We start from the raw sequence: 23647 nt of genomic DNA, 5'->3' as shown, positions 1-23647 counted from the left end.
ATATAAGGGGTCAATACAGATTTGTTTTTGGCAAGATAATCACAAAGGACATGTGGACACCCGCTTAGGTTAGAGGAAAGGAGATTTTGCACCCAGAGCTGGAACGGGTTCTTCACAGTAAGGGCAATACGTATTTGGAATTCCCTGCCTGAGAGATTAGTAATGGCGGACCCGGTCATTACTTTTAAGAATGGGCTAGATAATTTCCTAATGGATAAGGATATACAGGGTTATGGTTGATAAATCATGTACTATAATAATAAAAAAATAAAAAAAGGAGTATTTTAGTTCATGGCTAAACATTCACCACAGTTAAAATTAGTTCTAAAAATATAATAGTGTAGGAGATCACTAACAGGTTGAACTCGATGGACAAATTGTCTTTTTTCAACCTCAGAAACTATGTTACATTTACAGAAAAGACACTCGCAGCTGCAGCCCACTCCCTTCCTACAGGAATGGCTCCTCTATAGCCCCACTGCCTTAACACTGGCAAACCCCTCTAATGGCTGCTGGGGGCTTTCATGTGTAGTGGACTCCTGTTCCAGCTTAACAGTAAAGCTCTTTGTCATTTGTGGACTCCTATTCCTCTCTCTCTGCAATATATCTACAACTCTTACCCTCTCCTGGGAATTGCATAGTGGAGCTCTCCCAGGGCTGCTCTTACTGCAGGGTTCTGGCTGTAGATTCTCTCCTTGTCCAGCTCTTATTCCAGGTCTCTTTCCAAACCTCTCTCTAGGTCTGTCTCTAGACCTTTCTCCTTGGGAATTAGATGGGCATCATGCAGCCACCAATTATTATTATTATTATTATTATTATTATTATTATTATCCTTTATTTATATGGCGCCACAAGGGATCCACAGTGTCCATTATACAGTACATAATCAAATGAGCAAACAAAAAAACAGCACTTACAGTTCAAGACAATATAGGACAGGTATAGAAAACCCGGGGTTAGGTGCCATCAAAGGGAGTGTGGAGTATAAGATAGTGTAAGTAAGAAAATGAAAGGCCACCAGGGCCCTCCCTACTGTCCCGCCGGGGGATCAAAGGAGCTACCTCCCTTCTCCCAGCACAAAGATGTGTCTACCAAAGGCGAGAAACCTCTACCCTTTATAGGCTAAGGTTTGACTCTGCCTTTAATGATTATTCCAACTTAGTACACCCCTTTTTTTGGGTCCCACAATTTGTCCATGCCCTTTTCTCTGCAAAAATCCTGCCAGGGTCTCCTACATGCAGTATCTGCAATAGGCAGCTGCGTTTAACACTGAAAGGGGTGTGATTCTATTAACATCCACTAATTTTTTTTCTGCATAATGTTTATAATAAATTGTTTAGAGCTTTATATATGTTGCCATTCTATATATAATTAATAATATATTTTTTGTCCCAGGTCAATGGGGATTACCTACAGTTACTGTTGCTGGTGTTTTAGGGATGTTCAGTGCTACTTTGGCTGGAATAATTGAATCCATGGGTGATTATTATGCTTGTGCTAGATTATCAGGTGCACCCCCTCCGCCAATTCATGCTATTAACAGGTACAGTATATATTTATGTGTATAGTGATTATCATAATCCTTCTGAGAATGAACACCAACTGTAAAGACAAATGTTTTGGTTTGCTGAACTCTGTACTACTTAAAAATAGCAGGCAAGATATTATGAGAGATCATGTGCGGCTCACAGGTGGATGTGCAAACAGGAGACAGTCACAGCAGAACTAAGAGGCAGGCACATAAACTGCTGTAGATTACTGGAGCAAATTTCAGCAGGCTGAGAGCTTGAACACACTGCAAATTTCTATAATCAACGAAGTGCAGCTGGATCCTACACTGAGCTGGGATGAAGGTAATAAGTTAGATCTTGAACTACTGAAATTTAGCTGATTAGGTGCACAGGGAAATCAGGTTAAATCTGCGGCTTAGAAAACATGTAGGAAGGAAATCTAGCAATTTAGAAAAATGAAAAATTTAAAAAAAGTGACTTTGAGTACTGGAAGGAATTATATAGGAGCTGCAGATCATAGATTGGTTGCCAGATTCAACTGATAGAAAGAAGCATTCAGACTGGAGCAGATGCGATCAGACAAGATCCAATATGGTAACGTCCATGCATCAGCTCACAGAACAAGTAAAACAATAAAACCTGACCTGCAGGGCCAGTAGCTAAGGTTAGTCACATGATCAAGTTCCAGAGCGTGACACTCTCTACCTTGTTCAATACCATTCCCAATCCACATCCTGAAGCATCTGTCTGTACTAGAAACTCTCAGTGAAAGTCAGGGATGACTAATACAGGGAATTGGGAGAAGATGGTGTTTAACTGGGTGAATGCTTGCTCATATTCAGGATTCAATAACAATTCTTTGGTATATTTGTGTGTGTCAGATGATTTAGGGGTTTGGCAGTGGTGCTGTACTGGGAAACAAATTTGTGGCAATAGCCAGCTATCCCCATTAAATCCCGTACTTGCTTCTGGGTGGAAGGATGAGTCCACTGCAAAATAGCTTCAACCTCGGTTGGCTCGAGACAATTTTCCCCTCTCACTGGGGGCGGGATGTATTAAGATACATTGCCGCCCCTCACCGCGCATCGCAGTGATGTTGATCGCATATGTACTAACATATGCGATCAATATCGCAATGCAGTGACAGAGGCCCCCCACGATACCTGTGAGGTGGTCTGCGGGGGGGTCTCCGTCATCTCCCTGGGCTCTCCAGACTTCTCCCACGCTGGGAAGCAGCAGCAAGCTGCCCCCGGCGCCTCCTCCTTCCCCCTGCAGCCGGAAGGACCTCCGGCTGCGTCGCTAGGGGGAGGAGGAGACTACCTTCCGGGACCAGGGCTGCCTGGAGGAAGGTATGCCAGGGGGAGAGGGGTTGGCATCTGCGGCAGTCGGCGGTCGGCGATAAGAAGCCCATAGGCTTCTATAGGGTATCGCCATCTAGAGATGCCGATACCCTGGATGGTGAAAAAATGGCGGTGGGGTCTTAGTGGTAAAACCCGCGAAAATGGGGGTTTTACCACATTTTTCCTTTAGTACATCCCGCCCGTAGTGTTCCATATATTGTTCAACTATCATCCCTAATTGGCACTTATGTGGCTGGATGGTGTGGCCTGCCGAGTTTAATCTCCATAAAATGTATTGTACGTTCACTAAATATTCTTCCCTGCTCTTGCTAAAGATGTTGATGTTACCTAAATAGATTTATTTGAGGGTCACTTCTATAATACCGTAAGTGATTATGACCCTTGGAACATTTCAGACTTATTAGTTGGCTCAGTGTAATATTTAATTCAGATACATTTCAGTTTCACTATTTTCTCCTTGTACAGAATGTTTCCATTGTCTGAAAGGCCCAGAACAGAGAATAAAAAATCAAGATCTAGCACGCTGTCACAAAGCAGCTTGTAAAACGATTGTCACCCCTATAAATATCAAAAGAACAACAAGTAGTGAAACTAGCACTAGTATATGCAATTAATAATTTATTGGATATATTAATTGTTTATATTGTACTAGCGCTGGTTCCAGAACAGAGAAGAATGTACTCCCAAAATTACACTGTGCAGTTTTACTTCCTAATAGAGATGTGCAGTTTGGTTTCCAAGGAAACCGAAACCACCCGAACCTCCAGTTTCCAAGTAGTTCTGAGCACTAGCTCAGAATTTCCCACCAGGCTAAGATCCAAAAACAAAACAAAATGCCATCCTCTCAGCATCAGATCTCGTGTGTTTTGGATTCAATATAAGTCCATACCTTGTGATTATGGCACCCTTTCACACAGAAGGCTAGATGCATCATCGCTTGGAAAGTGATAAAATGGAGAGTGAAAAAGTGGCAGCCAATCAGGTCCTAACTACCATGTCACAGGCTGTGTTTGAAAAATGGCAGTTAGGAGCTGATTGGCTGGTACTTTTTCACTCTCAATTTTTTCACTTTCCAAGCGGTGACACATCTGCCCAGAATGCTATACGGAGAGGGTGTGGGTCAGGCTGCATTGTGATTAAGGGCTACTGTTACTGTAATTAAGAGTTGTAGTATACTGTGTCATACTCAGTGTCATCAGTAAACTAGGGCTGTGGGCTGCAGCACTGTATGTGACTGTGTCTGACATTGGGCTGTGGGATTCAGTGTAAGGGCTGTGGACCAGAGGCGTCACCAGGTGTGGTGACACCCGGTGCGCACCCCTGATGTACTGCCGCGATCGCGGCAAAAAAGGGGGCGTGGCCTTACAGCTAGGGGGCGTGGCTTCGCGGGGATACCGGGATCGTCACTCTGGGGGCGTGCCCAGCATCTCCGGAGATGCTGGGCTTCCCCCAGAGACGGTCTCAGTGTGCTGTCGGCTCCTCTGCTATGACAGGAGCCGGGTGCTGTAACGGAATTTCACACTGCATCACCTGGCTCCTGTCACTGCGGAGGAGCTGACATTTGGTGTCACCCCCTCCAGGTGTCACACCCGGGTGCGGGCCGCACCCCCCGCACCCGCCTTGTGACGCCACTGCTGTGGACTACTGTGTCAGTGTCATTATCATCATTATCAGTGATCTAGGATTGTGGGCTGCAGCACTGTGCGTGACTATGTCAAACTCATACCACTTACAGACAGAAAAATCTCAATCCCAGGTTTTTCCCAGTTTTGTGAAACCCGGAAAAACCTGGGTTACAGCTCCTAACCCGCTTTCACACAGCACATTTAACCCGGATTATTCCTGGGTCGACTCCTTTCAGACAGAACCCGTGGCAGCCCTGCAATAGACTTGTGTGTCATAAGAAATGGACTGTTTTTATGACACACAGAGATGAGGTCATGAAAAGTGGGTGGTGACTGCTCACAGCATTGCTATAACCATGGCCGACGAGTTACTGCTGAGTAACCCTGAGCTCTTGCTGTTTTTTGCTGTTTCACACAGCAAATGAGAGCCTGATGCAGCTGCTTGCACTGTGCTACCTGGCACAGTCTTATGCCAAGTGGAGAAGGGAGCAATTTCTGGCAGAGAGGGCTAATACTCAACGCCAATATTTGCGCAGGAGGAGAGCCCTGATTTTGGGCAGCATTACATCTACCCTGATATTTACCAGCGCACCTAATCAATCGTTGTGGACCAGGGACTGCAGGCATGGACAAGCTTTCTGGGCGACCGTGGAAGATTATCAGCCAGAGCAGTGGATGGCATACTTTCGGATGTCGCATGCTACATTTCACTACCTGCTGGAACTTCTCACTCCAGCACTCACCAGGGGAAACACCAACTACCACAAGACCATTGAGCCATGCAGGAGACTGGTGATTGTGTTGTGGTGGTATGCAACCCCAGGGGAATACCGCACTATCTCCTGCTTGTTCTGTGTTGTCATATCGACGGTGTGTGTGCTAGTGCGGGAAGTGACTCAGGCATTGCTGGAAACCCTTTACCACCGCTTCATCTCCTTACCGCAAGGTGACTGGCTGGATGATACCATAAAAGGTTTCCTGCGACTTAAATATCCCCAGTGTGCTGGAACCATAGATGGGACCCACATACCCATTATTGCCCTCAGAAACAACCCAGCCGATTACTACAACCGAAAAGGCTGGCGCGCCATCATCCTGCAGGCTGTAGTGAACCATAAGTATTGGTAAGTAGTATGGTGTGTTTTAATGTGAGTCATATGCTGAGACCATGATGTGTATTGTTAAACACAGCTAATACGTATACTGTTCAATTTCACAGATGTCTTTGTCGGCTGACCGGGTCGTGCTCACAACTCCCGGGTACTTGGCAACTCTGAATTGTTCCAGATGGCAGAGGAGAACCAACATGGCTGGTTGTTCCCTAGAGAGGTAGATATATCTCTTTTGATGGGTTATACTTTTCACAGCAGAATAATAATACAATAGATGGCAATCATTGGTATAGGTCCGGCCTCTTACGTTGTGTAGCAGGGGTGTTAAACTATAGCTGCTGTGGAACTAAACCTCCCAGCATGCCCCTGCCACAAATTTTCTATTTGGGGGTGCTGCAACTGTGGCATGGCATGCTGGCATGTGTAGTTCCACAACAGCTGGAGGAATGCAAGTTTGACACCCCTGTTTTGTTTCACCATGGAATATTTGTTGTGACCCCGAAGGTGGGTATGGATGGATGGAGGGTAGGGTTTGGCTGTGGAAAGGGAGGGTTAGGCAGTAGCGGAGTGGTGGGAGGGTTTAGGATACTTATCTCACCCATGTCAGGATAAGATTGTTGGTATTCCTAATTATTCCCTGTACTTTCCTGAACATTATGTGTGCCACCTATACTATACAGTATATTAATATTTTTTTCCCATTACAGAAATCAAAGTTTGTTGATGGGGTGGAGATCCCGCCCGGTGCACCTTATTGGAGATGTTGCATACCATTTGAGGCGATGGCTCATCAAGGGCTTCACACAGCATCTCCTACTCTCTCTGGAACAAGTGAATTTCACCCACACTCTCAGCTCAGCCAGAATGGTGGTGGAGAATGCCTTTGGGAGACTGAAGGGGCACTGACGGTGTCTAATAAAGTGCAATGGCATTGCCATCACCCTGGTGCCGGATGTGGTTGCTGCTTGCTGTATCCTCCACAACTTTTGTGAGATACAGAAGGAATACTTTTTGCCAGAGTGGAATGTTGTGGACTCTGAACTGTGCGATACTCCGGTGGAAGCAGCAGCCTACGAGGGGGAGATAAGTAGTGGCAGTGCTGAGGAAATCTGCAACACCCTCACTGCGAACTTAACTAATATGACGCAGGACACAAGATATGTTGCAAAAAAGTTTTGTTTTTATTATTTTTGGGGGGAAAAATTGGCCTTTTTGTTTCTGAAAAGTTATGTACATGTTAGTTACCTCACATGTATCATTTTAAATATAACATCTTTACAGTTTAAAATGCTTCTTGAATTTTTTAACATAAATAGGTGATAATGTGTGTAGACATTAGATACATAAATAGAAGGCATAATGTGTGTAGGTAACGGGCAGGTATGGGCCGTGCATGTGACAGGCCTGTACAGTGCTGAATACACATGAACATTTTCAAAAAGACAAAAGACGAAGAATAAAGATTATTTGCCACTGTAGGCACATAAATAGAGGGCATAATGTGTGTACATTCAGCCTAACATATACCCCCATCTGTAGAAGTGGCTGAGGTAATGGCCAGGTATGGGCCGTACACTTGACAGGCCTGTAAAGTGCTTAATACACATGAACAATTTCAAAAAGACAAAAGCCAAAGAATAACGATTATTTACAACTGTCTGTAAGAAGTGCTGCCCAGTGGACGGTTATGAGTAGTGCCATCTGGATAAGTATACACAGTGCCATGTGGAGTATTATTCCCTGTGCCATCTGGATAACTATGCACAGTGCCATGTGGAGTATTATTCCCTGTACCATCTGGATAACGTGCCATGTGGAGGATTATTCACTGTGCCATCTGGACTATTATGCACAGTGGCATGTGGACTGCTATGCACTGTACCAGCAGGACTGGTCCAGGGTCGGACTGGCCCACAGGGGTACCAGGGAAACCACCGGTAGGCCCCACTGCCTGAGAGACCACTCCTTCCTCTAGGGATCAGGTTCCAGACTGTGCACTTGTATTATACATGGTAGATATGTTGCTTTACACTGCACTAGACTATTGTGGATTTCAAGCCTCTGTGGAGGCTGGCCACACCCACTTTGTAGGCTGGCCACACCCCTACGTGTGGGCCCCTATAACTGCATTCCCCCGGTGGGCCCTTCATGCCCCAGTCCGACACTGGACTGGTCTGCTTATTGGCATGTAGACTGCTACGCGCAGGTCCATGTGAAAAATGATTCCCTGTGCCATCTAGATAACTATGCACTGCGCCATAGTGAGTATTATTCCCTGTGCCATCTGGACTATTATGCACAGTGCCTTGTGGAGGAGCATCAGGTGGATTTGAAGTGTTTGTTTCCATAAACTGCATGCCTCTGCTATGATGCTGGTAGTTGGACAAATGGCCCTCAGAATAGTGAGGAGGATACACTGGATAAGGGTGTGGAGGGTGCGGATTGTGTAATCTAGACACCAGACCGTTAAGAAAGGACATCTGTGCCTCTCTGTTTCCCTAGAAATGCGTTCATGCATACCCACAAGTTGCGTGAGAAATTAATTTTGTAACTCTTTCTCGTTGTCAAAAAAGCGTTGGAGTCGGGCATCCTCCTGTGCCTGCATTTCAGCATCGGAATCTCGCAGCTGACTAACCAGGATTCTTGTCATTATGCGCGTAGCTTACTCCATGTTTGAAGTTTTTTTCTTCCATTTAGGTACGTCAAAGACTAGAAATGGAGGTAAAAAAACTAATTTAAGGCCTTCTTTCTCTTGCGCACTAGCTACACACTGCAACATATACATTTTGAGTATCGGTCAAGACAAAGATATCATGTGTGAGTTATGGAAGTGCGCAATTGTACAAACACTGCATGCTATGTACAATGTATCCTTTCTAAAGGATAATTTGTGCTATTAGCGTGCAGGTGTGTACAGGCCTATGATGTTGTTAGCAGTCGTTATTACTCATAAATGGTGCAACAGCTAATGTGACCTTCTAATATTGTTGAAATACATGACAGTCAGGAACTGAATGTGTAACACAGCATTTAAAAATAATAACAGGTGCAAACAACATCATTGTGGAATATGGCCCATACTATATACTGGATTTTAAATAAACAAAAATCTTAAGTGTGTGTAAAATAAAACAAAAACAACTTACTGTTCCTACGCAACTTTAGGGTCTCAGTCTGCGCAGAAGTCGGTGTCCCAGCCGGAGTCCCTCTGCTGCTTCCACTGGCATCAACCTCGATAGTATTGGTGACTGGGTCCCCCACGGCAGCCATCGGATCGGTGTCGCTGATCTTAGTGATGTCATCAAACAGCATTGGTGGCGTCAGTGGGATGGATTGGCTGTTCTCCGGGGTAGCACTTCATGAGGACGCACAACTGGACGATGAAATGGCAATGCGATTAACCAGTTCAGAATTGCCAAATACTTAATTGCACTGATTGTAGTAAAGCCACTCCATTCTAGCAGCACCACATTTCCTCCTGTTGTGGTCGTGAACTTTGTTGTAATACTTTCTGAGAGCTTTCAATTTATTCACTACCTGCTGCTGTGTGCGCTCAATGCCCCTTGAGGTAAGGATCTTGGCAATGTTGGTGTACACTGTGGCATCCTTCACTGTCCCAGTGATTTGCTTCTGGATCTCCCCTCTAACAGAAAGCAACTCCCTGATCTCTTCCTCCTTCCAGTGCGCCATGCTGTCTCTCTCTGTCTTCCCTACAGCACAGTTGTGACCTCAGACGCCAGCGTCAGTGCCACACCCATTCAGCCAATCAGAGAGACCCTGCTGCTCAGCCAAACGCCAGCTCAGCCAATAAGCGCTGTTAACCGTGACCCGTTTCTAAAATACTGGGTCGGATCCTTTCAGACAGCCGGCAACCCGTGTACGAACCGGGAAAAACCCAGGTAGAAACCTGGGTCGAAGTCCTGGGAATTCAGCCCCGGTTTACCCCTTTCAGACAGAAAAAAATCCTTGGTCGACCCTTCCCGTGCTGGGAAATTACTGGGTTCTTTTCTCTGTCTGAAAGTGGTATCAGTGTTATCAGTGAAGGGCTGTTGGCTGCAGCACTCGGACTGTGTCAGTGTTAGGAAAATCATCATTATAAAACAAAATGTGTGTGTTCGAGGCACTGTACTTCAAAAATAATGTTCAGTACAGGTATCACCGTTACTTACAGCAGTGTTAAAAAAAAAAGGTGTTTGTTGTTATTCAGGCACTGTACCGTACTTAAAAAAACATTCAACAAAGGAGGATACACACGTAGAGATGTGTGCTTAAATTCTAAGCAATCTGATTAGAATGCTTAGAAATAAACACACATCGCTCCGTGTGTATAGCCCATAGGGATAGCTATCGCTGACTCTAGATTTGTCGTGCATGCAAGACAAATCTGGTCAGATCGCTCACTTCATCGCTCAGCACACATCTCTGGCACAAATCTCTATGTGTGTACCCCCCTTTAGCACCAACATTACCAGTGACACAGAGAGGAAGGGGGTGCGGGCAGGGGCATAGGGAGGGCAGTTGCTGTGGAGCGCAAGCTCCAGGCGCCAGAAAATTCAGAGGGCGCCTGGCATTGGCGCCGTCCGGTAGCATGAAGCCTCCTCTCCCCCCTCCCCTGTCAAAGTGCAGTGTGTGTGCGCACGCAGCGGACCTAAAAGGGGGCAGAGCTACATGGGAAAATGGGCGGGGCTACACGGGACCAGACTGCAGCCTGCAAAACAGGAGGATGACATGCTGCAGCTCCCGCCTGCCAGATTTCCTTAGGTAAGTGGATGAGATTGAGTGAGTGAGTGAAAATGTGTGTGTGTGTGTGTGTGTGTGTGTATACAGTATCTGTGTACTGCTAGAGGGGGCATTATGTGCGCTGTCCCTTTGTAAAGTATGGGAAGGCGTACATTTATAGTTTTCAGGGGGGGAGGCGCTTAACACCCTAGCACCATCCCTGCACGCCGCACTACCTTTGTAGCCTTGCACTGGCATTTCCAAGACGCGGCCTGGGATGGCAGCAGCAGTGAGACAGAGCAGCACGCACAGCAGGGTTCTGACTGGCTGTACCTGCTTAGCTCCAGTCACCCAGGCGGCTGCATAGGAGGAGGCTCCAGCTCCATAGGAGAGGCAGGCGATGCAGTATGTAAGTTGGGAGAGACCTGAATGCGGTGAGAAAGCTTCTCCCTTCACACACACCAGCTGGGGGACGAGATGGGGGAGTGGTCATATTAGAGGCAGGCTGCAGCACAGTACTTCATATTCAGATATAGCTAAGAGGTCTGTAGTGTCCCAAATTCACCGGATGGGATGCAGTTATAATGCCGGCTGTCAGGATTCCGGAGATCAGGAGACCGACGCCAGAATCTCGACAGCAAACATTTTACTGGTGGTCGGTATCCGAAACCCGCCCGTAATTCCCACTCGGGCCCGAAGTGTGGCGAGCGGACTCGCTGCCGGTATACCAGCAGGCGGGATGCCACAGTCGGTATACTGACAGCCGACATCCCATCTGCTGGTATATCATACCGCACCTCACCAGACACCCAGCTTACTACTTTCATACGTATTGCACTGCAGCCATAGACCAGTATATAGGTGATTTTTTTTTTCTATAGGGGACATTGTGTGAGTGCTTTTCTTTTCCCCTCTGTAGAGGCTATTGTGTTTTTTTCCCGTGGGGTTCAATGCTTTTTTCCCTGTCGGAAACTATGTGAAACTATGTGTTTGTGTGTATAAAGGGGGGGGGGGGGGCGCCGTGACGTGAGCTTGCTCCGGGAGCAAAGGCTCCACGCTACACCTCTGGGGGCGGGTACTAAGTACTTGGGCCCAGGCTGCTGGAGGGGCTGGGTCTGCCTACGACCCTCCCTGAATATACTTACTTCTGGTAGTGCTGGGCAGCGCCATCTTCCAGGTGACAACTTCGGGAAGATGGCTGCGGTACATTGAAAGAAAAGATTCTTTGCTCTGTAGTGCACATGCGCCATCTTCCAAGATGGCACCACCAGCCGAGGAGGAGGGACCCGCTTCTGATCAAGCAAGGTAGGAAGCAGGTGCCCTTCCCCATGCCCTACCTGCCCCCTCCCCCATTTAAGAAATGGCACCTCCTGTGGAGAGCACAGGGCTGCAATAAATACTTATTTCTTGCAGGGGTGTAGACATGTCCCCAATTTAGCCCATGCCCCTGTTACATTACCAAGGACCAACATGGCTCTCCACGCCTCTGACCATTACTAATAGTGTTATGAGTCATATAGTTTATTAAACTGCCATCCTTTCCACCATTGTTGTGTGGCAATGTTTCATAGAAGTGATAAAAGTGACATGTACTAAGCAGTGATAAAAGTGGGGAAGTGAGCCAGTGGAGAAGTTGTCCATGGCAACCAAACAGCTGCTCTGTATACTTTTATAGTATGCAAATTATAAATGTTACGTCAATGCTGATTGGTTGCCGTGGGCAACTTCTCCACTGGCTCACTTCTCCACTTTTATAACTGCTTAGTAGATGTCCCCATAGTCTTTTAAACTGCTGTGTGTTGTTTGTTGCATGGTTTTGCCAGCCAGCCTTTGGCCTATATTGGTGAACAGCATTGTGAGCTGTTAGGTGGTCAAAATTGTCTGTGGAAATTAATTTTAATAATGTAGGAACAATAACAGTACCAAATAACATGATTTTACAGATACAAATACAGACTCAAAACATGTGAGGGTGGATTTTCAAACGAAAACATGAAGATGAATCCAAAAACAAAACATAGCGGTCAGCGCAAATCTCTGACCCCTGATGTATTGAGTGAGCCCCAAGATGGCTTCCTTACCTTTTTACATCCTCCTGCACATCTCCACAAAACAGCTTAAATGCTGCACAACTGACTTCATAAGCATCAAAGATATCCAAGGACTTACCTTTATTTTGTACAGCCCTATGTGGACAGCTCTCCAAAATCAATGGATTGCATTCCTGCACTGAGATTCACATTGGATTGAAACCTCTGCCTCTTCCACTAGGACTCAGACTTTCCCTACAGCTGCAGTGATCATCTCCCGATCAAGGTACAGTACCATGGAAAACAAACTACCTTTAGCTCCATACAATTCCTCCCTTGGACATCAGTTACCTACTGTATGCTCTTGTTCAGCAAGTAACTCTGACCTCTTGCATTAATAATCTATAATACAGTATCCCCAGCCACTGAATTTCTGGATGTCTTCATTTGAAAACATAGCGACCTAGCTTATTCCCAAGACACATGTTATCTCTATGCTTGCAAGGAATATCCATTTCAAAAGGGGGTCTCATGCTCGGGTTTCACACCTACATAGTAGGAATGGCTTCTAACTAGAGATGAGCGGGTTCGGTTTCTCTGAATCCGAACCCGCCAGAACTTCATGTTTTTTTTCACGGGTCCGAGCGACTCGGATCTTCCCGCCTTGCTCGGTTAACCCGAGCGCGCCCGAACGTCATCATGACGCTGTCGGATTCTCGCGAGGCTCGGATTCTATCGCGAGACTCGGATTCTATATAAGGAGCCGCGCGTCGCCGCCATTTTCACACGTGCATTGAGATTGATAGGGAGAGGACGTGGCTGGCGTCCTCTCCATTTAGATTATAAGAGACTGAGAGAGATTTACTGGAGCTGACTAGGAGGAGTACTGTTACTGTAGAAGTGTAGAGACTGAGTGGAGAGAGTTTACTAGTGAGGACAGTGCAGTTTACTTTATAATCCGTTCTCTGCCTGAAAAAAGCGATACACAGCACACAGTGACTCAGTCACATACCATATCTGTGTGCACTGCTCAGGCTCAGGCCAGTGTGCTGCATCATCTATTATCTATATATAATATTATATATATCTGTCTGACTGCTCAGCTCACACAGCTTATAATTGTGGGGGAGACTGGGGAGCACTACTGCAGTGCCAGTTATAGGTTATAGCAGGAGCCAGGAGTACATAATATATTATATAGTGAGTGACCACCAGACACACAGTGCAGTTTATTTAATATATCCGTTCTCTGCCTGAAAAAAGCGATACACACAGTGACTCAGTCAGTCACATACCATATCTGTGTGCACTGCTCAGGCTCAGGCCAGTGTGCTGCATCATCTATTATCTATATATAATATTATATATATCTGTCTGACTGCTCAGCTCACACAGCTTATAATTGTGGGGGAGACTGGGGAGCACTACTGCAGTGCCAGTTATAGGTTATAGCAGGAGCCAGGAGTACATAATATATTATATAGTGAGTGACCACCAGACACACAGTGCAGTTTATTTAATATATCCGTTCTCTGCCTGAAAAAAGCGATACACACAGTGACTCAGTCAGTCACATACCATATCTGTGTGCACTGCTCAGGCTCAGGCCAGTGTGCTGCATCATCTATTATCTATATATAATATTATATATATCTGTCTGACTGCTCAGCTCACACAGCTTATAATTGAGGGGGAGACTGGGGAGCACTACTGCAGTGCCAGTTATAGGTTATAGCAGGAGCCAGGAGTACATAATATATTATATAGTGAGTGACCACCAGACACACAGTGCAGTTTATTTAATATATCCGTTCTCTGCCTGAAAAAAGCGATACACACAGTGACTCAGTCAGTCACATACCATATCTGTGTGCACTGCTCAGGCTCAGGCCAGTGTGCTGCATCATCTATTGTCTATATATAATATTATATATATCTGTCTGACTGCTCAGCTCACACAGCTTATAATTGTGGGGGAGACTGGGGAGCACTACTGCAGTGCCAGTTATAGGTTATAGCAGGACCCAGGAGTACATAATATATTATATAGTGAGTGACCACCAGACACACAGTGCAGTTTATTTAATATATCCGTTCTCTGCCTGAAAAAAGCGATACACACAGTGACTCAGTCAGTCACATACCATATCTGTGTGCACTGCTCAGGCTCAGGCCAGTGTGCTGCATCATCTATTATCTATATATAATATTATATATATCTGTCTGACTGCTCAGCTCACACAGCTTATAATTGTGGGGGAGACTGGGGAGCACTACTGCAGTGCCAGTTATAGGTTATAGCAGGAGCCAGGAGTACATAATATATTGTATAGTGAGTGACCACCAGACACACAGTGCAGTTTATTTAATATATCCGTTCCCTGCCTGAAAAAAGCGATACACACAGTGACTCAGTCAGTCACATACCATATCTGTGTGCACTGCTCAGGCTCAGGCCAGTGTGCTGCATCATCTATTATCTATATATAATATTATATATATCTGTCTGACTGCTCAGCTCACACAGCTTATAATTGTGGGGGAGACTGGGGAGCACTACTGCAGTGCCAGTTATAGGTTATAGCAGGAGCCAGGAGTACATATTATATTAAAATTAAACAGTGCACACTTTTGCTGCAGGAGTGCCACTGCCAGTGTGACTGACCAGTGACCTGACCACACTGACCACCAGTATAGTTAGTAGTATACTTATATTGTGATTGCCTGAAAAAGTTAAACACTCGTCGTGTGACTTCACTTGTGTGTTTTTTTTTTTTATTCTATAAAAATAAAACTCATTCTGCTGACAGACAGTGTCCAGCAGGTCCGTCATTATATAATATATAATATATACCTGTCCGGCTGCAGTAGTGATATATATATATTTTTTATATCATTTATCATCCAGTCGCAGCAGACACAGTACGGTAGTTCACGGCTGTGGCTACCTCTGTGTCTCTGCACTCGGCAGGCAGTCCGTCCATAATTGTAATACCACCTAACCGTGGATTTTTTTCATTCTTCTTTATACATACATAGTTACATAGACATCTTCTCTTTATCAACCAGTCTATATTAGCTGCAGACACAGTACAGTACGGTAGTTCACGGCTGTGGCTACCTCTGTGTCTGCACTCGGCAGGCAGTCCGTCCATAATTGTATACCACCTAACCGTGGTTTTTTTTCATTCTTCTTTATACATACATAGTTACATAGACATCTTCTCTTTATCAACCAGTCTATATTAGCTGCAGACACAGTACAGTACGGTAGTTCACGGCTGTGGCTACCTCTGTGTCTGCAGTCGGCAGGCAGTCCATAATTGTATACTAGTATCCATCTCCATTGTTTACCTGAGGTGCCTTTTAGTTGTGCCTATTAAAATATGGAGAACAAAAATGTTGAGGTTCCAAAATTAGGGAAAGATCAAGATCCACTTCCACCTCGTGCTGAAGCTGCTGCCACTAGTCATGGCCGAGACGATGAAATGCCAGCAACGTCGTCTGCCAAGGCCGATGCCCAATGTCATAGTACAGAGCATGTCAAATCCAAAACACCAAATATCAGAAAAAAAAGGACTCCAAAACCTAAAATAAAATTGTCGGAGGAGAAGCGTAAACTTGCCAATATGCCATTTACCACACGGAGTGGCAAGGAACGGCTGAGGCCCTGGCCTATGTTCATGGCTAGTGGTTCAGCTTCACATGAGGATGGAAGCACTCAGCCTCTCGCTAGAAAAATGAAAAGACTCAAGCTGGCAAAAGCAGCACAGCAAAGAACTGTGCATTCTTCGAAATCCCAAATCCACAAGGAGAGTCCAATTGTGTCGGTTGCGATGCCTGACCTTCCCAACACTGGACGTGAAGAGCATGCGCCTTCCACCATTTGCACGCCCCCTGCAAGTGCTGGAAGGAGCACCCGCAGTCCAGTTCCTGATAGTCAGATTGAAGATGTCAGTGTTGAAGTACACCAGGATGAGGAGGATATGGGTGTTGCTGGCGCTGGGGAGGAAATTGACCAGGAGGATTCTGATGGTGAGGTGGTTTGTTTAAGTCAGGCACCCGGGGAGACACCTGTTGTCCGTGGGAGGAATATGGCCGTTGACATGCCAGGTGAAAATACCAAAAAAATCAGCTCTTCGGTTTGGAGGTATTTCACCAGAAATGCGGACAACAGGTGTCAAGCCGTGTGTTCCCTTTGTCAAGCTGTAATAAGTAGGGGTAAGGACGTTAACCACCTCGGAACATCCTCCCTTATACGTCACCTGCAGCGCATTCATAATAAGTCAGTGACAAGTTCAAAAACTTTGGGTGACAGCGGAAGCAGTCCACTGACCAGTAAATCCCTTCCTCTTGTAACCAAGCTCACGCAAACCACCCCACCAACTCCCTCAGTGTCAATTTCCTCCTTCCCCAGGAATGCCAATAGTCCTGCAGGCCATGTCACTGGCAATTCTGACGAGTCCTCTCCTGCCTGGGATTCCTCCGATGCATCCTTGCGTGTAACGCCTACTGCTGCTGGCGCTGCTGTTGTTGCCGCTGGGAGTCGATGGTCATCCCAGAGGGGAAGTCGTAAGCCCACTTGTACTACTTCCAGTAAGCAATTGACTGTTCAACAGTCCTTTGCGAGGAAGATGAAATATCACAGCAGTCATCCTACTGCAAAGCGGATAACTGAGGCCTTGACAACTATGTTGGTGTTAGACGTGCGTCCGGTATCCGCCGTTAGTTCACAGGGAACTAGACAATTTATTGAGGCAGTGTGCCCCCGTTACCAAATACCATCTAGGTTCCACTTCTCTAGGCAGGCGATACCGAGAATGTACACGGACGTCAGAAAAAGACTCACCAGTGTCCTAAAAAATGCAGTTGTACCCAATGTCCACTTAACCACGGACATGTGGACAAGTGGAGCAGGGCAGGGTCAGGACTATATGACTGTGACAGCCCACTGGGTAGATGTATGGACTCCCGCCGCAAGAACAGCAGCGGCGGCACCAGTAGCAGCATCTCGCAAACGCCAACTCTTTCCTAGGCAGGCTACGCTTTGTATCACCGCTTTCCAGAATACGCACACAGCTGAAAACCTCTTACGGCAACTGAGGAAGATCATCGCGGAATGGCTTACCCCAATTGGACTCTCCTGTGGATTTGTGGCATCGGACAACGCCAGCAATATTGTGTGTGCATTAAATATGGGCAAATTCCAGCACGTCCCATGTTTTGCACATACCTTGAATTTGGTGGTGCAGAATTTTTTAAAAAACGACAGGGGCGTGCAAGAGATGCTGTCGGTGGCCAGAAAAATTGCGGGACACTTTCGGCGTACAGGCACCACGTACAGAAGACTGGAGCACCACCAAAAACTACTGAACCTGCCCTGCCATCATCTGAAGCAAGAAGTGGTAACGAGGTGGAATTCAACCCTCTATATGCTTCAGAGGTTGGAGGAGCAGCAAAAGGCCATTCAAGCCTATACAATTGAGCACGATATAGGAGGTGGAATGCACCTGTCTCAAGTGCAGTGGAGAATGATTTCAACGTTGTGCAAGGTTCTGATGCCCTTTGAACTTGCCACACGTGAAGTCAGTTCAGACACTGCCAGCCTGAGTCAGGTCATTCCCCTCATCAGGCTTTTGCAGAAGAAGCTGGAGGCATTGAAGAAGGAGCTAAAAGGGAGCGATTCCGCTAGGCATGTGGGACTTGTGGATGCAGCCCTTAATTCGCTTAACAAGGATTCACGGGTGGTCAATCTGTTGAAATCAGAGCACTACATTTTGGCCACCGTGCTCGATCCTAGATTTAAAGCCTACCTTGGATCTCTCTTTCCGGCAGACACAAGTCTGCTGTGGTGCAAAGACCTGCTGGTGACAAAATTGTCAAGTCAAGCGGAACGCGACCTGTCAACATCTCCTCCTTCACATTCTCCCGCAACTGGGGGTGCGAGGAAAAGGCTCAGAATTCCGAGCCCACCCGCTGGCGGTGATGCAGGGCAGTCTGGAGCGACTGCTGATGCTGACATCTGGTCCGGACTGAAGGACCTGACAACGATTACGGACATGTCGTCTACTGTCACTGCATATGATTCTCTCAACATTGATAGAATGGTGGAGGATTATATGAGTGACCGCATCCAAGTAGGCACGTCACACAGTCCGTACTTATACTGGCAGGAAAAAGAGGCAATTTGGAGGCCCTTGCACAAACTGGCTTTATTCTACCTAAGTTGCCCTCCCACAAGTGTGTACTCCGAAAGAGTGTTTAGTGCCGCCGCTCACCTTGTCAGCAATCGGCGTACGAGGTTACATCCAGAAAATGTGGAGAAGATGATGTTCATTAAAATGAATTATAATCAATTCCTCCGCGGAGACATTGACCAGCAGCAATTGCCTCCACAAAGTACACAGGGAGCTGAGATGGTGGATTCCAGTGGGGACGAATTGATAATCTGTGAGGAGGGGGATGTACACGGTGATATATCGGAGGGTGAAGATGAGGTGGACATCTTGCCTCTGTAGAGCCAGTTTGTGCAAGGAGAGATTAATTGCTTCTTTTTTGGGGGGGGTCCAAACCAACCCGTCATATCAGTCACAGTCGTGTGGCAGACCCTGTCACTGAAATGATGGGTTGGTTAAAGTGTGCATGTCCTGTTTTGTTTATACAACATAAGGGTGGGTGGGAGGGCCCAAGGACAATTCCATCTTGCACCTCTTTTTTCTTTTCTTTTTCTTTGCATCATGTGCTGATTGGGGAGGGTTTTTTGGAAGGGACATCCTGCGTGACACTGCAGTGCCACTCCTAGATGGGCCCGGTGTTTGTGTCGGCCACTAGGGTCGCTAATCTTACTCACACAGTCAGCTACCTCATTGCGCCTCTTTTTTTCTTTGCGTCATGTGCTGTTTGGGGAGGGTTTTTCGGAAGGGACATCCTGCGTGACACTGCAGTGCCACTCCTAGATGGGCCCGGTGTTTGTGTCGGCCACTAGGGTCGCTAATCTTACTCACACAGCTACCTCATTGCGTCTCTTTTTTTCTTTGCGTCATGTGCTGTTTGGGGAGGGTTTTTTGGAAGGGCCATCCTGCGTGACACTGCAGTGCCACACCAAGATGGGCCCGGTGTTTGTGTCGGCCACTAGGGTCGCTAATCTTACTCACACAGCTACCTCATTGCGCCTCTTTTTTTCTTTGCGTCATGTGCTGTTTGGGGAGGGTTTTTTGGAAGGGACATCCTGCGTGACACTGCAGTGCCACTCCTAGATGGGCCCGGTGTTTGTGTCGGCCACTAGGGTCGCTTATCTTACTCACACAGCGACCTCGGTGCAAATTTTAGGACTAAAAATAATATTGTGAGGTGTGAGGTATTCAGAATAGACTGAAAATGAGTGTAAATTATGGTTTTTGAGGTTAATAATACTTTGGGATCAAAATGACCCCCAAATTCTATGATTTAAGCTGTTTTTTAGTGTTTTTTGAAAAAAACACCCGAATCCAAAACACACCCGAATCCGACAAAAAAAATTCGGTGAGGTTTTGCCAAAACGCGTTCGAACCCAAAACACGGCCGCGGAACCGAACCCAAAACCAAAACACAAAACCCGAAAAATTTCAGGCGCTCATCTCTACTTCTAACACTTTACCACAAGCCTGCTTTTTTCTGGAATAACTTGTTTGACTAAAGCAGCAAATGAAAAGAAAAGTTACAGTACCTGTAGTTTATTTAATTAACCCTTGTTCAAAGTACAAGAGAAGCAACTGGATGTAGCAATTGCAGATATAAATCAGACTCTGATTAAAAAACTGTTTAATCTTCTCTCATCATCAAATGCAATTCATACTTGTTCTGCCATTGATGACCCAATGTGTTTGTACCCCTCCAGCTTTATACCTTCACTCCGCACACCACGAGAGGCAGTTCCTATTAATCCAGCACAGGCTTGCATTCTTAAATCCGTTGGCATTTTCAAAAAAACTCACCAGGGCAGTCAGGCAGGGCCGGTTCAAGGGCGCAGAGCGCCCCGGGCAGGAAATGGGGCGTGGCCTAATACAGGGGGCGTGGTCAATTACGCCCCCTGTACATTAAAAGCGCCGCTTGAATGCTGAGCGGTGCGCGATGATGTCATCGCGCACCGCACAGCAAAAGGTCCTCTCCACGAAGGGAAACTAGACGCTATGAGTCTAGTTCCCTTCGTAGAGAGGACCTTTGCTGTGCGGTGCGCGATGACGTCATCGCGCACCGCTCAGCAAAGTTACTCTCCAGGAAGGGAAACTAGACGCATAGCGTCTAGTTCCCTTCAGGAGGCGGACGGGGACGGGGATCGGGACGGGGACGGCAGCGGAGGCGGACAGGGACACAGCGGGCAGCAGTGGCGGATCTTGCCACGGTGCGGCGCCCTCCGGAAGGCGGCGCCCCGGGCAAAAGTCCTGCTTGCCCGTGGCAAGATCCGCCACTGCAGTCAGGGGAAGTGAGGCAGAAAAACTCTTATCCCTTGTAGCCACCTAAGTACCTTGTCTTCAGGCTCACCAGTTTCAAATTGGAGACAAATAGAAGTGGTACCCAACAGATGGCCCTGTGCTTTGAAGTACAGATCTGTAAACTCTCGCTCTGTGAATGACATCCCCAGTGCCAACACACTCAACATAAAGAAAAATGCAGGCCCTCTGGTATGCCCAATCAGGTCTGTCCTTTGTAATGCCAGATCTATAAGAAACAAGACTGCTACAATGGGATGCGGTTATGTTACTGGCAATTGGGATCCTGGCGGTCAGCATGCTGATGCCGGGATCCTGAATGCTAAAAATGACGGCTTTCGGAATGCCGACCCACAGGGTCTATTCCCACTCGTTGGTGTCAACGATACCCATACAGTAGGAATAGAACCTGTGGTTAGCACAGCGAGCCGTCGAGCCCACAAGGGGCTTTGTTGCACACATCTTCCCTGTCGGCATTCTGCTGCTCCCGGGATCCCGGCAGCCACCTTAACATACCCAACCTGACACAATTGCTGACCTTATCGAATCTTCAGATCTAGCCTGTATTACAGAGACTTGACTGGATGAAAAATGTGACGCTTATCTTCGAAGCTGCACTGCCAACAAATGATTCTGTCATTCACAACCCCAGACTGGACCACAGGGGAGGCGGGGTGGCCATCTGCTTTATAAAAGCACTTAAACTTAGAGTCTGTCCAATGGAAATTACGTACTCATTTGAGTGCATCACTGCCCGGAGTTCTACAGAACTAGGTGTCAGAGTAATTCTCACTTACCGCCCCCCTGAAGATGGAAAGCTATTTCTACAAGATTTTGCAAATATTGTTGCTGGACTAGTTTTGGAGCACCAAAGATGGCTCATCTTCAGGGATTTCAGTGCATGGGTCGATAATGAGCTCTCACACCTTGGCCAAGATCTCATGTGCACAATGAATCACTGGGGCTGACACAAGTCATTCCCTCTGCTACACATAAAAGTGTCCAGACTCTTTAGCTTGTCTTCTAGATTGGATTAGAAGTCTCTGACCTAAAAATAAACCCAATCACATGGTCATACCACCATTCAATATGGTTCTCAGTTGCAACCCCTCAAAATAGATCTTTGCCCAAGGAATTGACAAGGTATCGTCCAAGGAGGGATTTGACTCCTTAGGCTTTTGCAGCTAACTTGGGCCTCTCAGGAATAATGGGGTCCTGTGAAGATGCTTGTTTCCTAGTCTATTATTATAACAGGGATGTGACAGCTGCAATGGATACTATTGCCCATATACGACCTTCATTTGACAAATGTATTCGTGATCTTAAGAAAAGAGGTCATAGACTTGAAAGATGATGGAGGAAGACAAACCTGGTAGAGAAGAGAAAAGAAATTTGTCAGAGCGCACTAGAATAAAAATATAATAGATTTTTATTTTCAATTAAAACATATATCAACATTAACACCCAGTCCACCTCTGTAAACAGTCAGGAAATATTATCTTCCTTATACAAGTTATTACCATGTTAAAATAATGTAATACATCATGATGAAAACAGAATTGTGAAACTATGGTGGTCATTCCGAGTTGATCGTTTGTTATTTTTTTTTCGCAACAGAGCGATTAGTCGCTAATGCACATGCGCAATGTCCGCAGTGCGACTGCGCCAAGTAAATTTGCTATGTAGTTAGGAATTTTACTCACGGCATTACGAGGTTTTTTCTTCGTTCTGGTGATCATAATGTGATTGACAGGAAGTGGGTGTTTCTGGGCGGAAACTGGCCGTTTTATGGGTGTGTGTGAAAAAACGCTACCGTTTCTGGGAAAAACGCGGGAGTGTCTGAAGAAACGGGGGAGTGTCTGGGCGAACGCTGGGTGTGTTTGTGACGTCAAACCAGGAACGAAACTGACTGAACTGATCGCAGATGCCGAGTAAGTGTGGAGCTACTCAGAAACTGCTAAGAAGTGTCTATTCGCAATTCTGCTAATCTTTCGTTCGCAATTTTGATAAGATAAGATTCACGCCCAGTAGGCGGCGGCTTAGCGTGTGCAAAGCTGCTAAAAGCAGCTTGCGAGCGAACAACTCGGAATGAGGGCCTATAAACGATACCATGAATTCAAATGGATCTCTTTTGGCTTGCCTCCCACAGCTATTCAGCTGATTTAATCAATTAGAGCTCCTTTGTTTTAGGCTGCCATTTTTAGATATATTTTCCTGGATGTATTCACAGATCAAATTATATATCCACCATGGAAATAAAATTAGCTCCAGCAGTATATAAAAAAGCGCAGTGTATCAGCTTTAACTGGAAAGCAATTAAGCATAGATCAAGTCTCCTCTGCTGCAGCTCACACTTTGTAGTGGCTGCTTGTATTCCCCTCCTTGCAAATGGGAATGACTTTATAATGTTCAAAAAGAGTTTTACGTTTGGCCAGACCGCAAATTACCTGTATGAATGGTTTTTAAAAACAGTCTCACTACTCTGCCTATTTTGAATTTGCTTAGACAGTCCTCCCGACTATTGGTGCTTGCTCCTTTTTATGCAGTCATCTCCAGGGGTTACTCGCACAAAACTGGCAGTTAGGTGTCCTGCTGTAGTGTGGATCCAAGATTTTACAATTGACGCATTTCGCTGCCTGCCCTAGGTATCAGCGGCTTCTTCAAAAGGATAAATGTTATCTAATCAAACATATTGGAAAATATCAATCAACAATCACCCACAAGAAAATAGAGTTCCTTTCAAATGAGGTCATGGCAGCAAAAAAAAAAAGCCCAGCTCAGCTTTTACATACAGTGGAGATGCTTTGCAAACCAGCATGTC

General features: G+C 46.1%; 1 protein-coding gene across 4 annotated transcripts in view; it reads left to right on the top strand.

Annotated features, from left to right (window-relative positions):
• SLC23A1 (solute carrier family 23 member 1) overlaps window positions 1–23647 on the top strand; it is an 894224-nt gene that overhangs the window by 541283 nt on the left and 329294 nt on the right. For all 4 annotated transcript variants that reach the window (XM_063928249.1, XM_063928250.1, XM_063928251.1 and 1 more), the window contains exon 9: window positions 1396–1543. In XM_063928249.1, the coding sequence (XP_063784319.1) occupies window positions 1396–1543 (148 nt within the window). The remainder of the gene's footprint in view (window positions 1–1395; window positions 1544–23647) is intronic.

This window comes from Pseudophryne corroboree, chromosome 6 (assembly GCF_028390025.1).
Source record: "Pseudophryne corroboree isolate aPseCor3 chromosome 6, aPseCor3.hap2, whole genome shotgun sequence".
In the NCBI taxonomy this organism is placed as follows: Eukaryota; Metazoa; Chordata; class Amphibia; order Anura; family Myobatrachidae; genus Pseudophryne; species Pseudophryne corroboree.
This window is presented reverse-complemented; position numbering and strand designations above follow the sequence as displayed.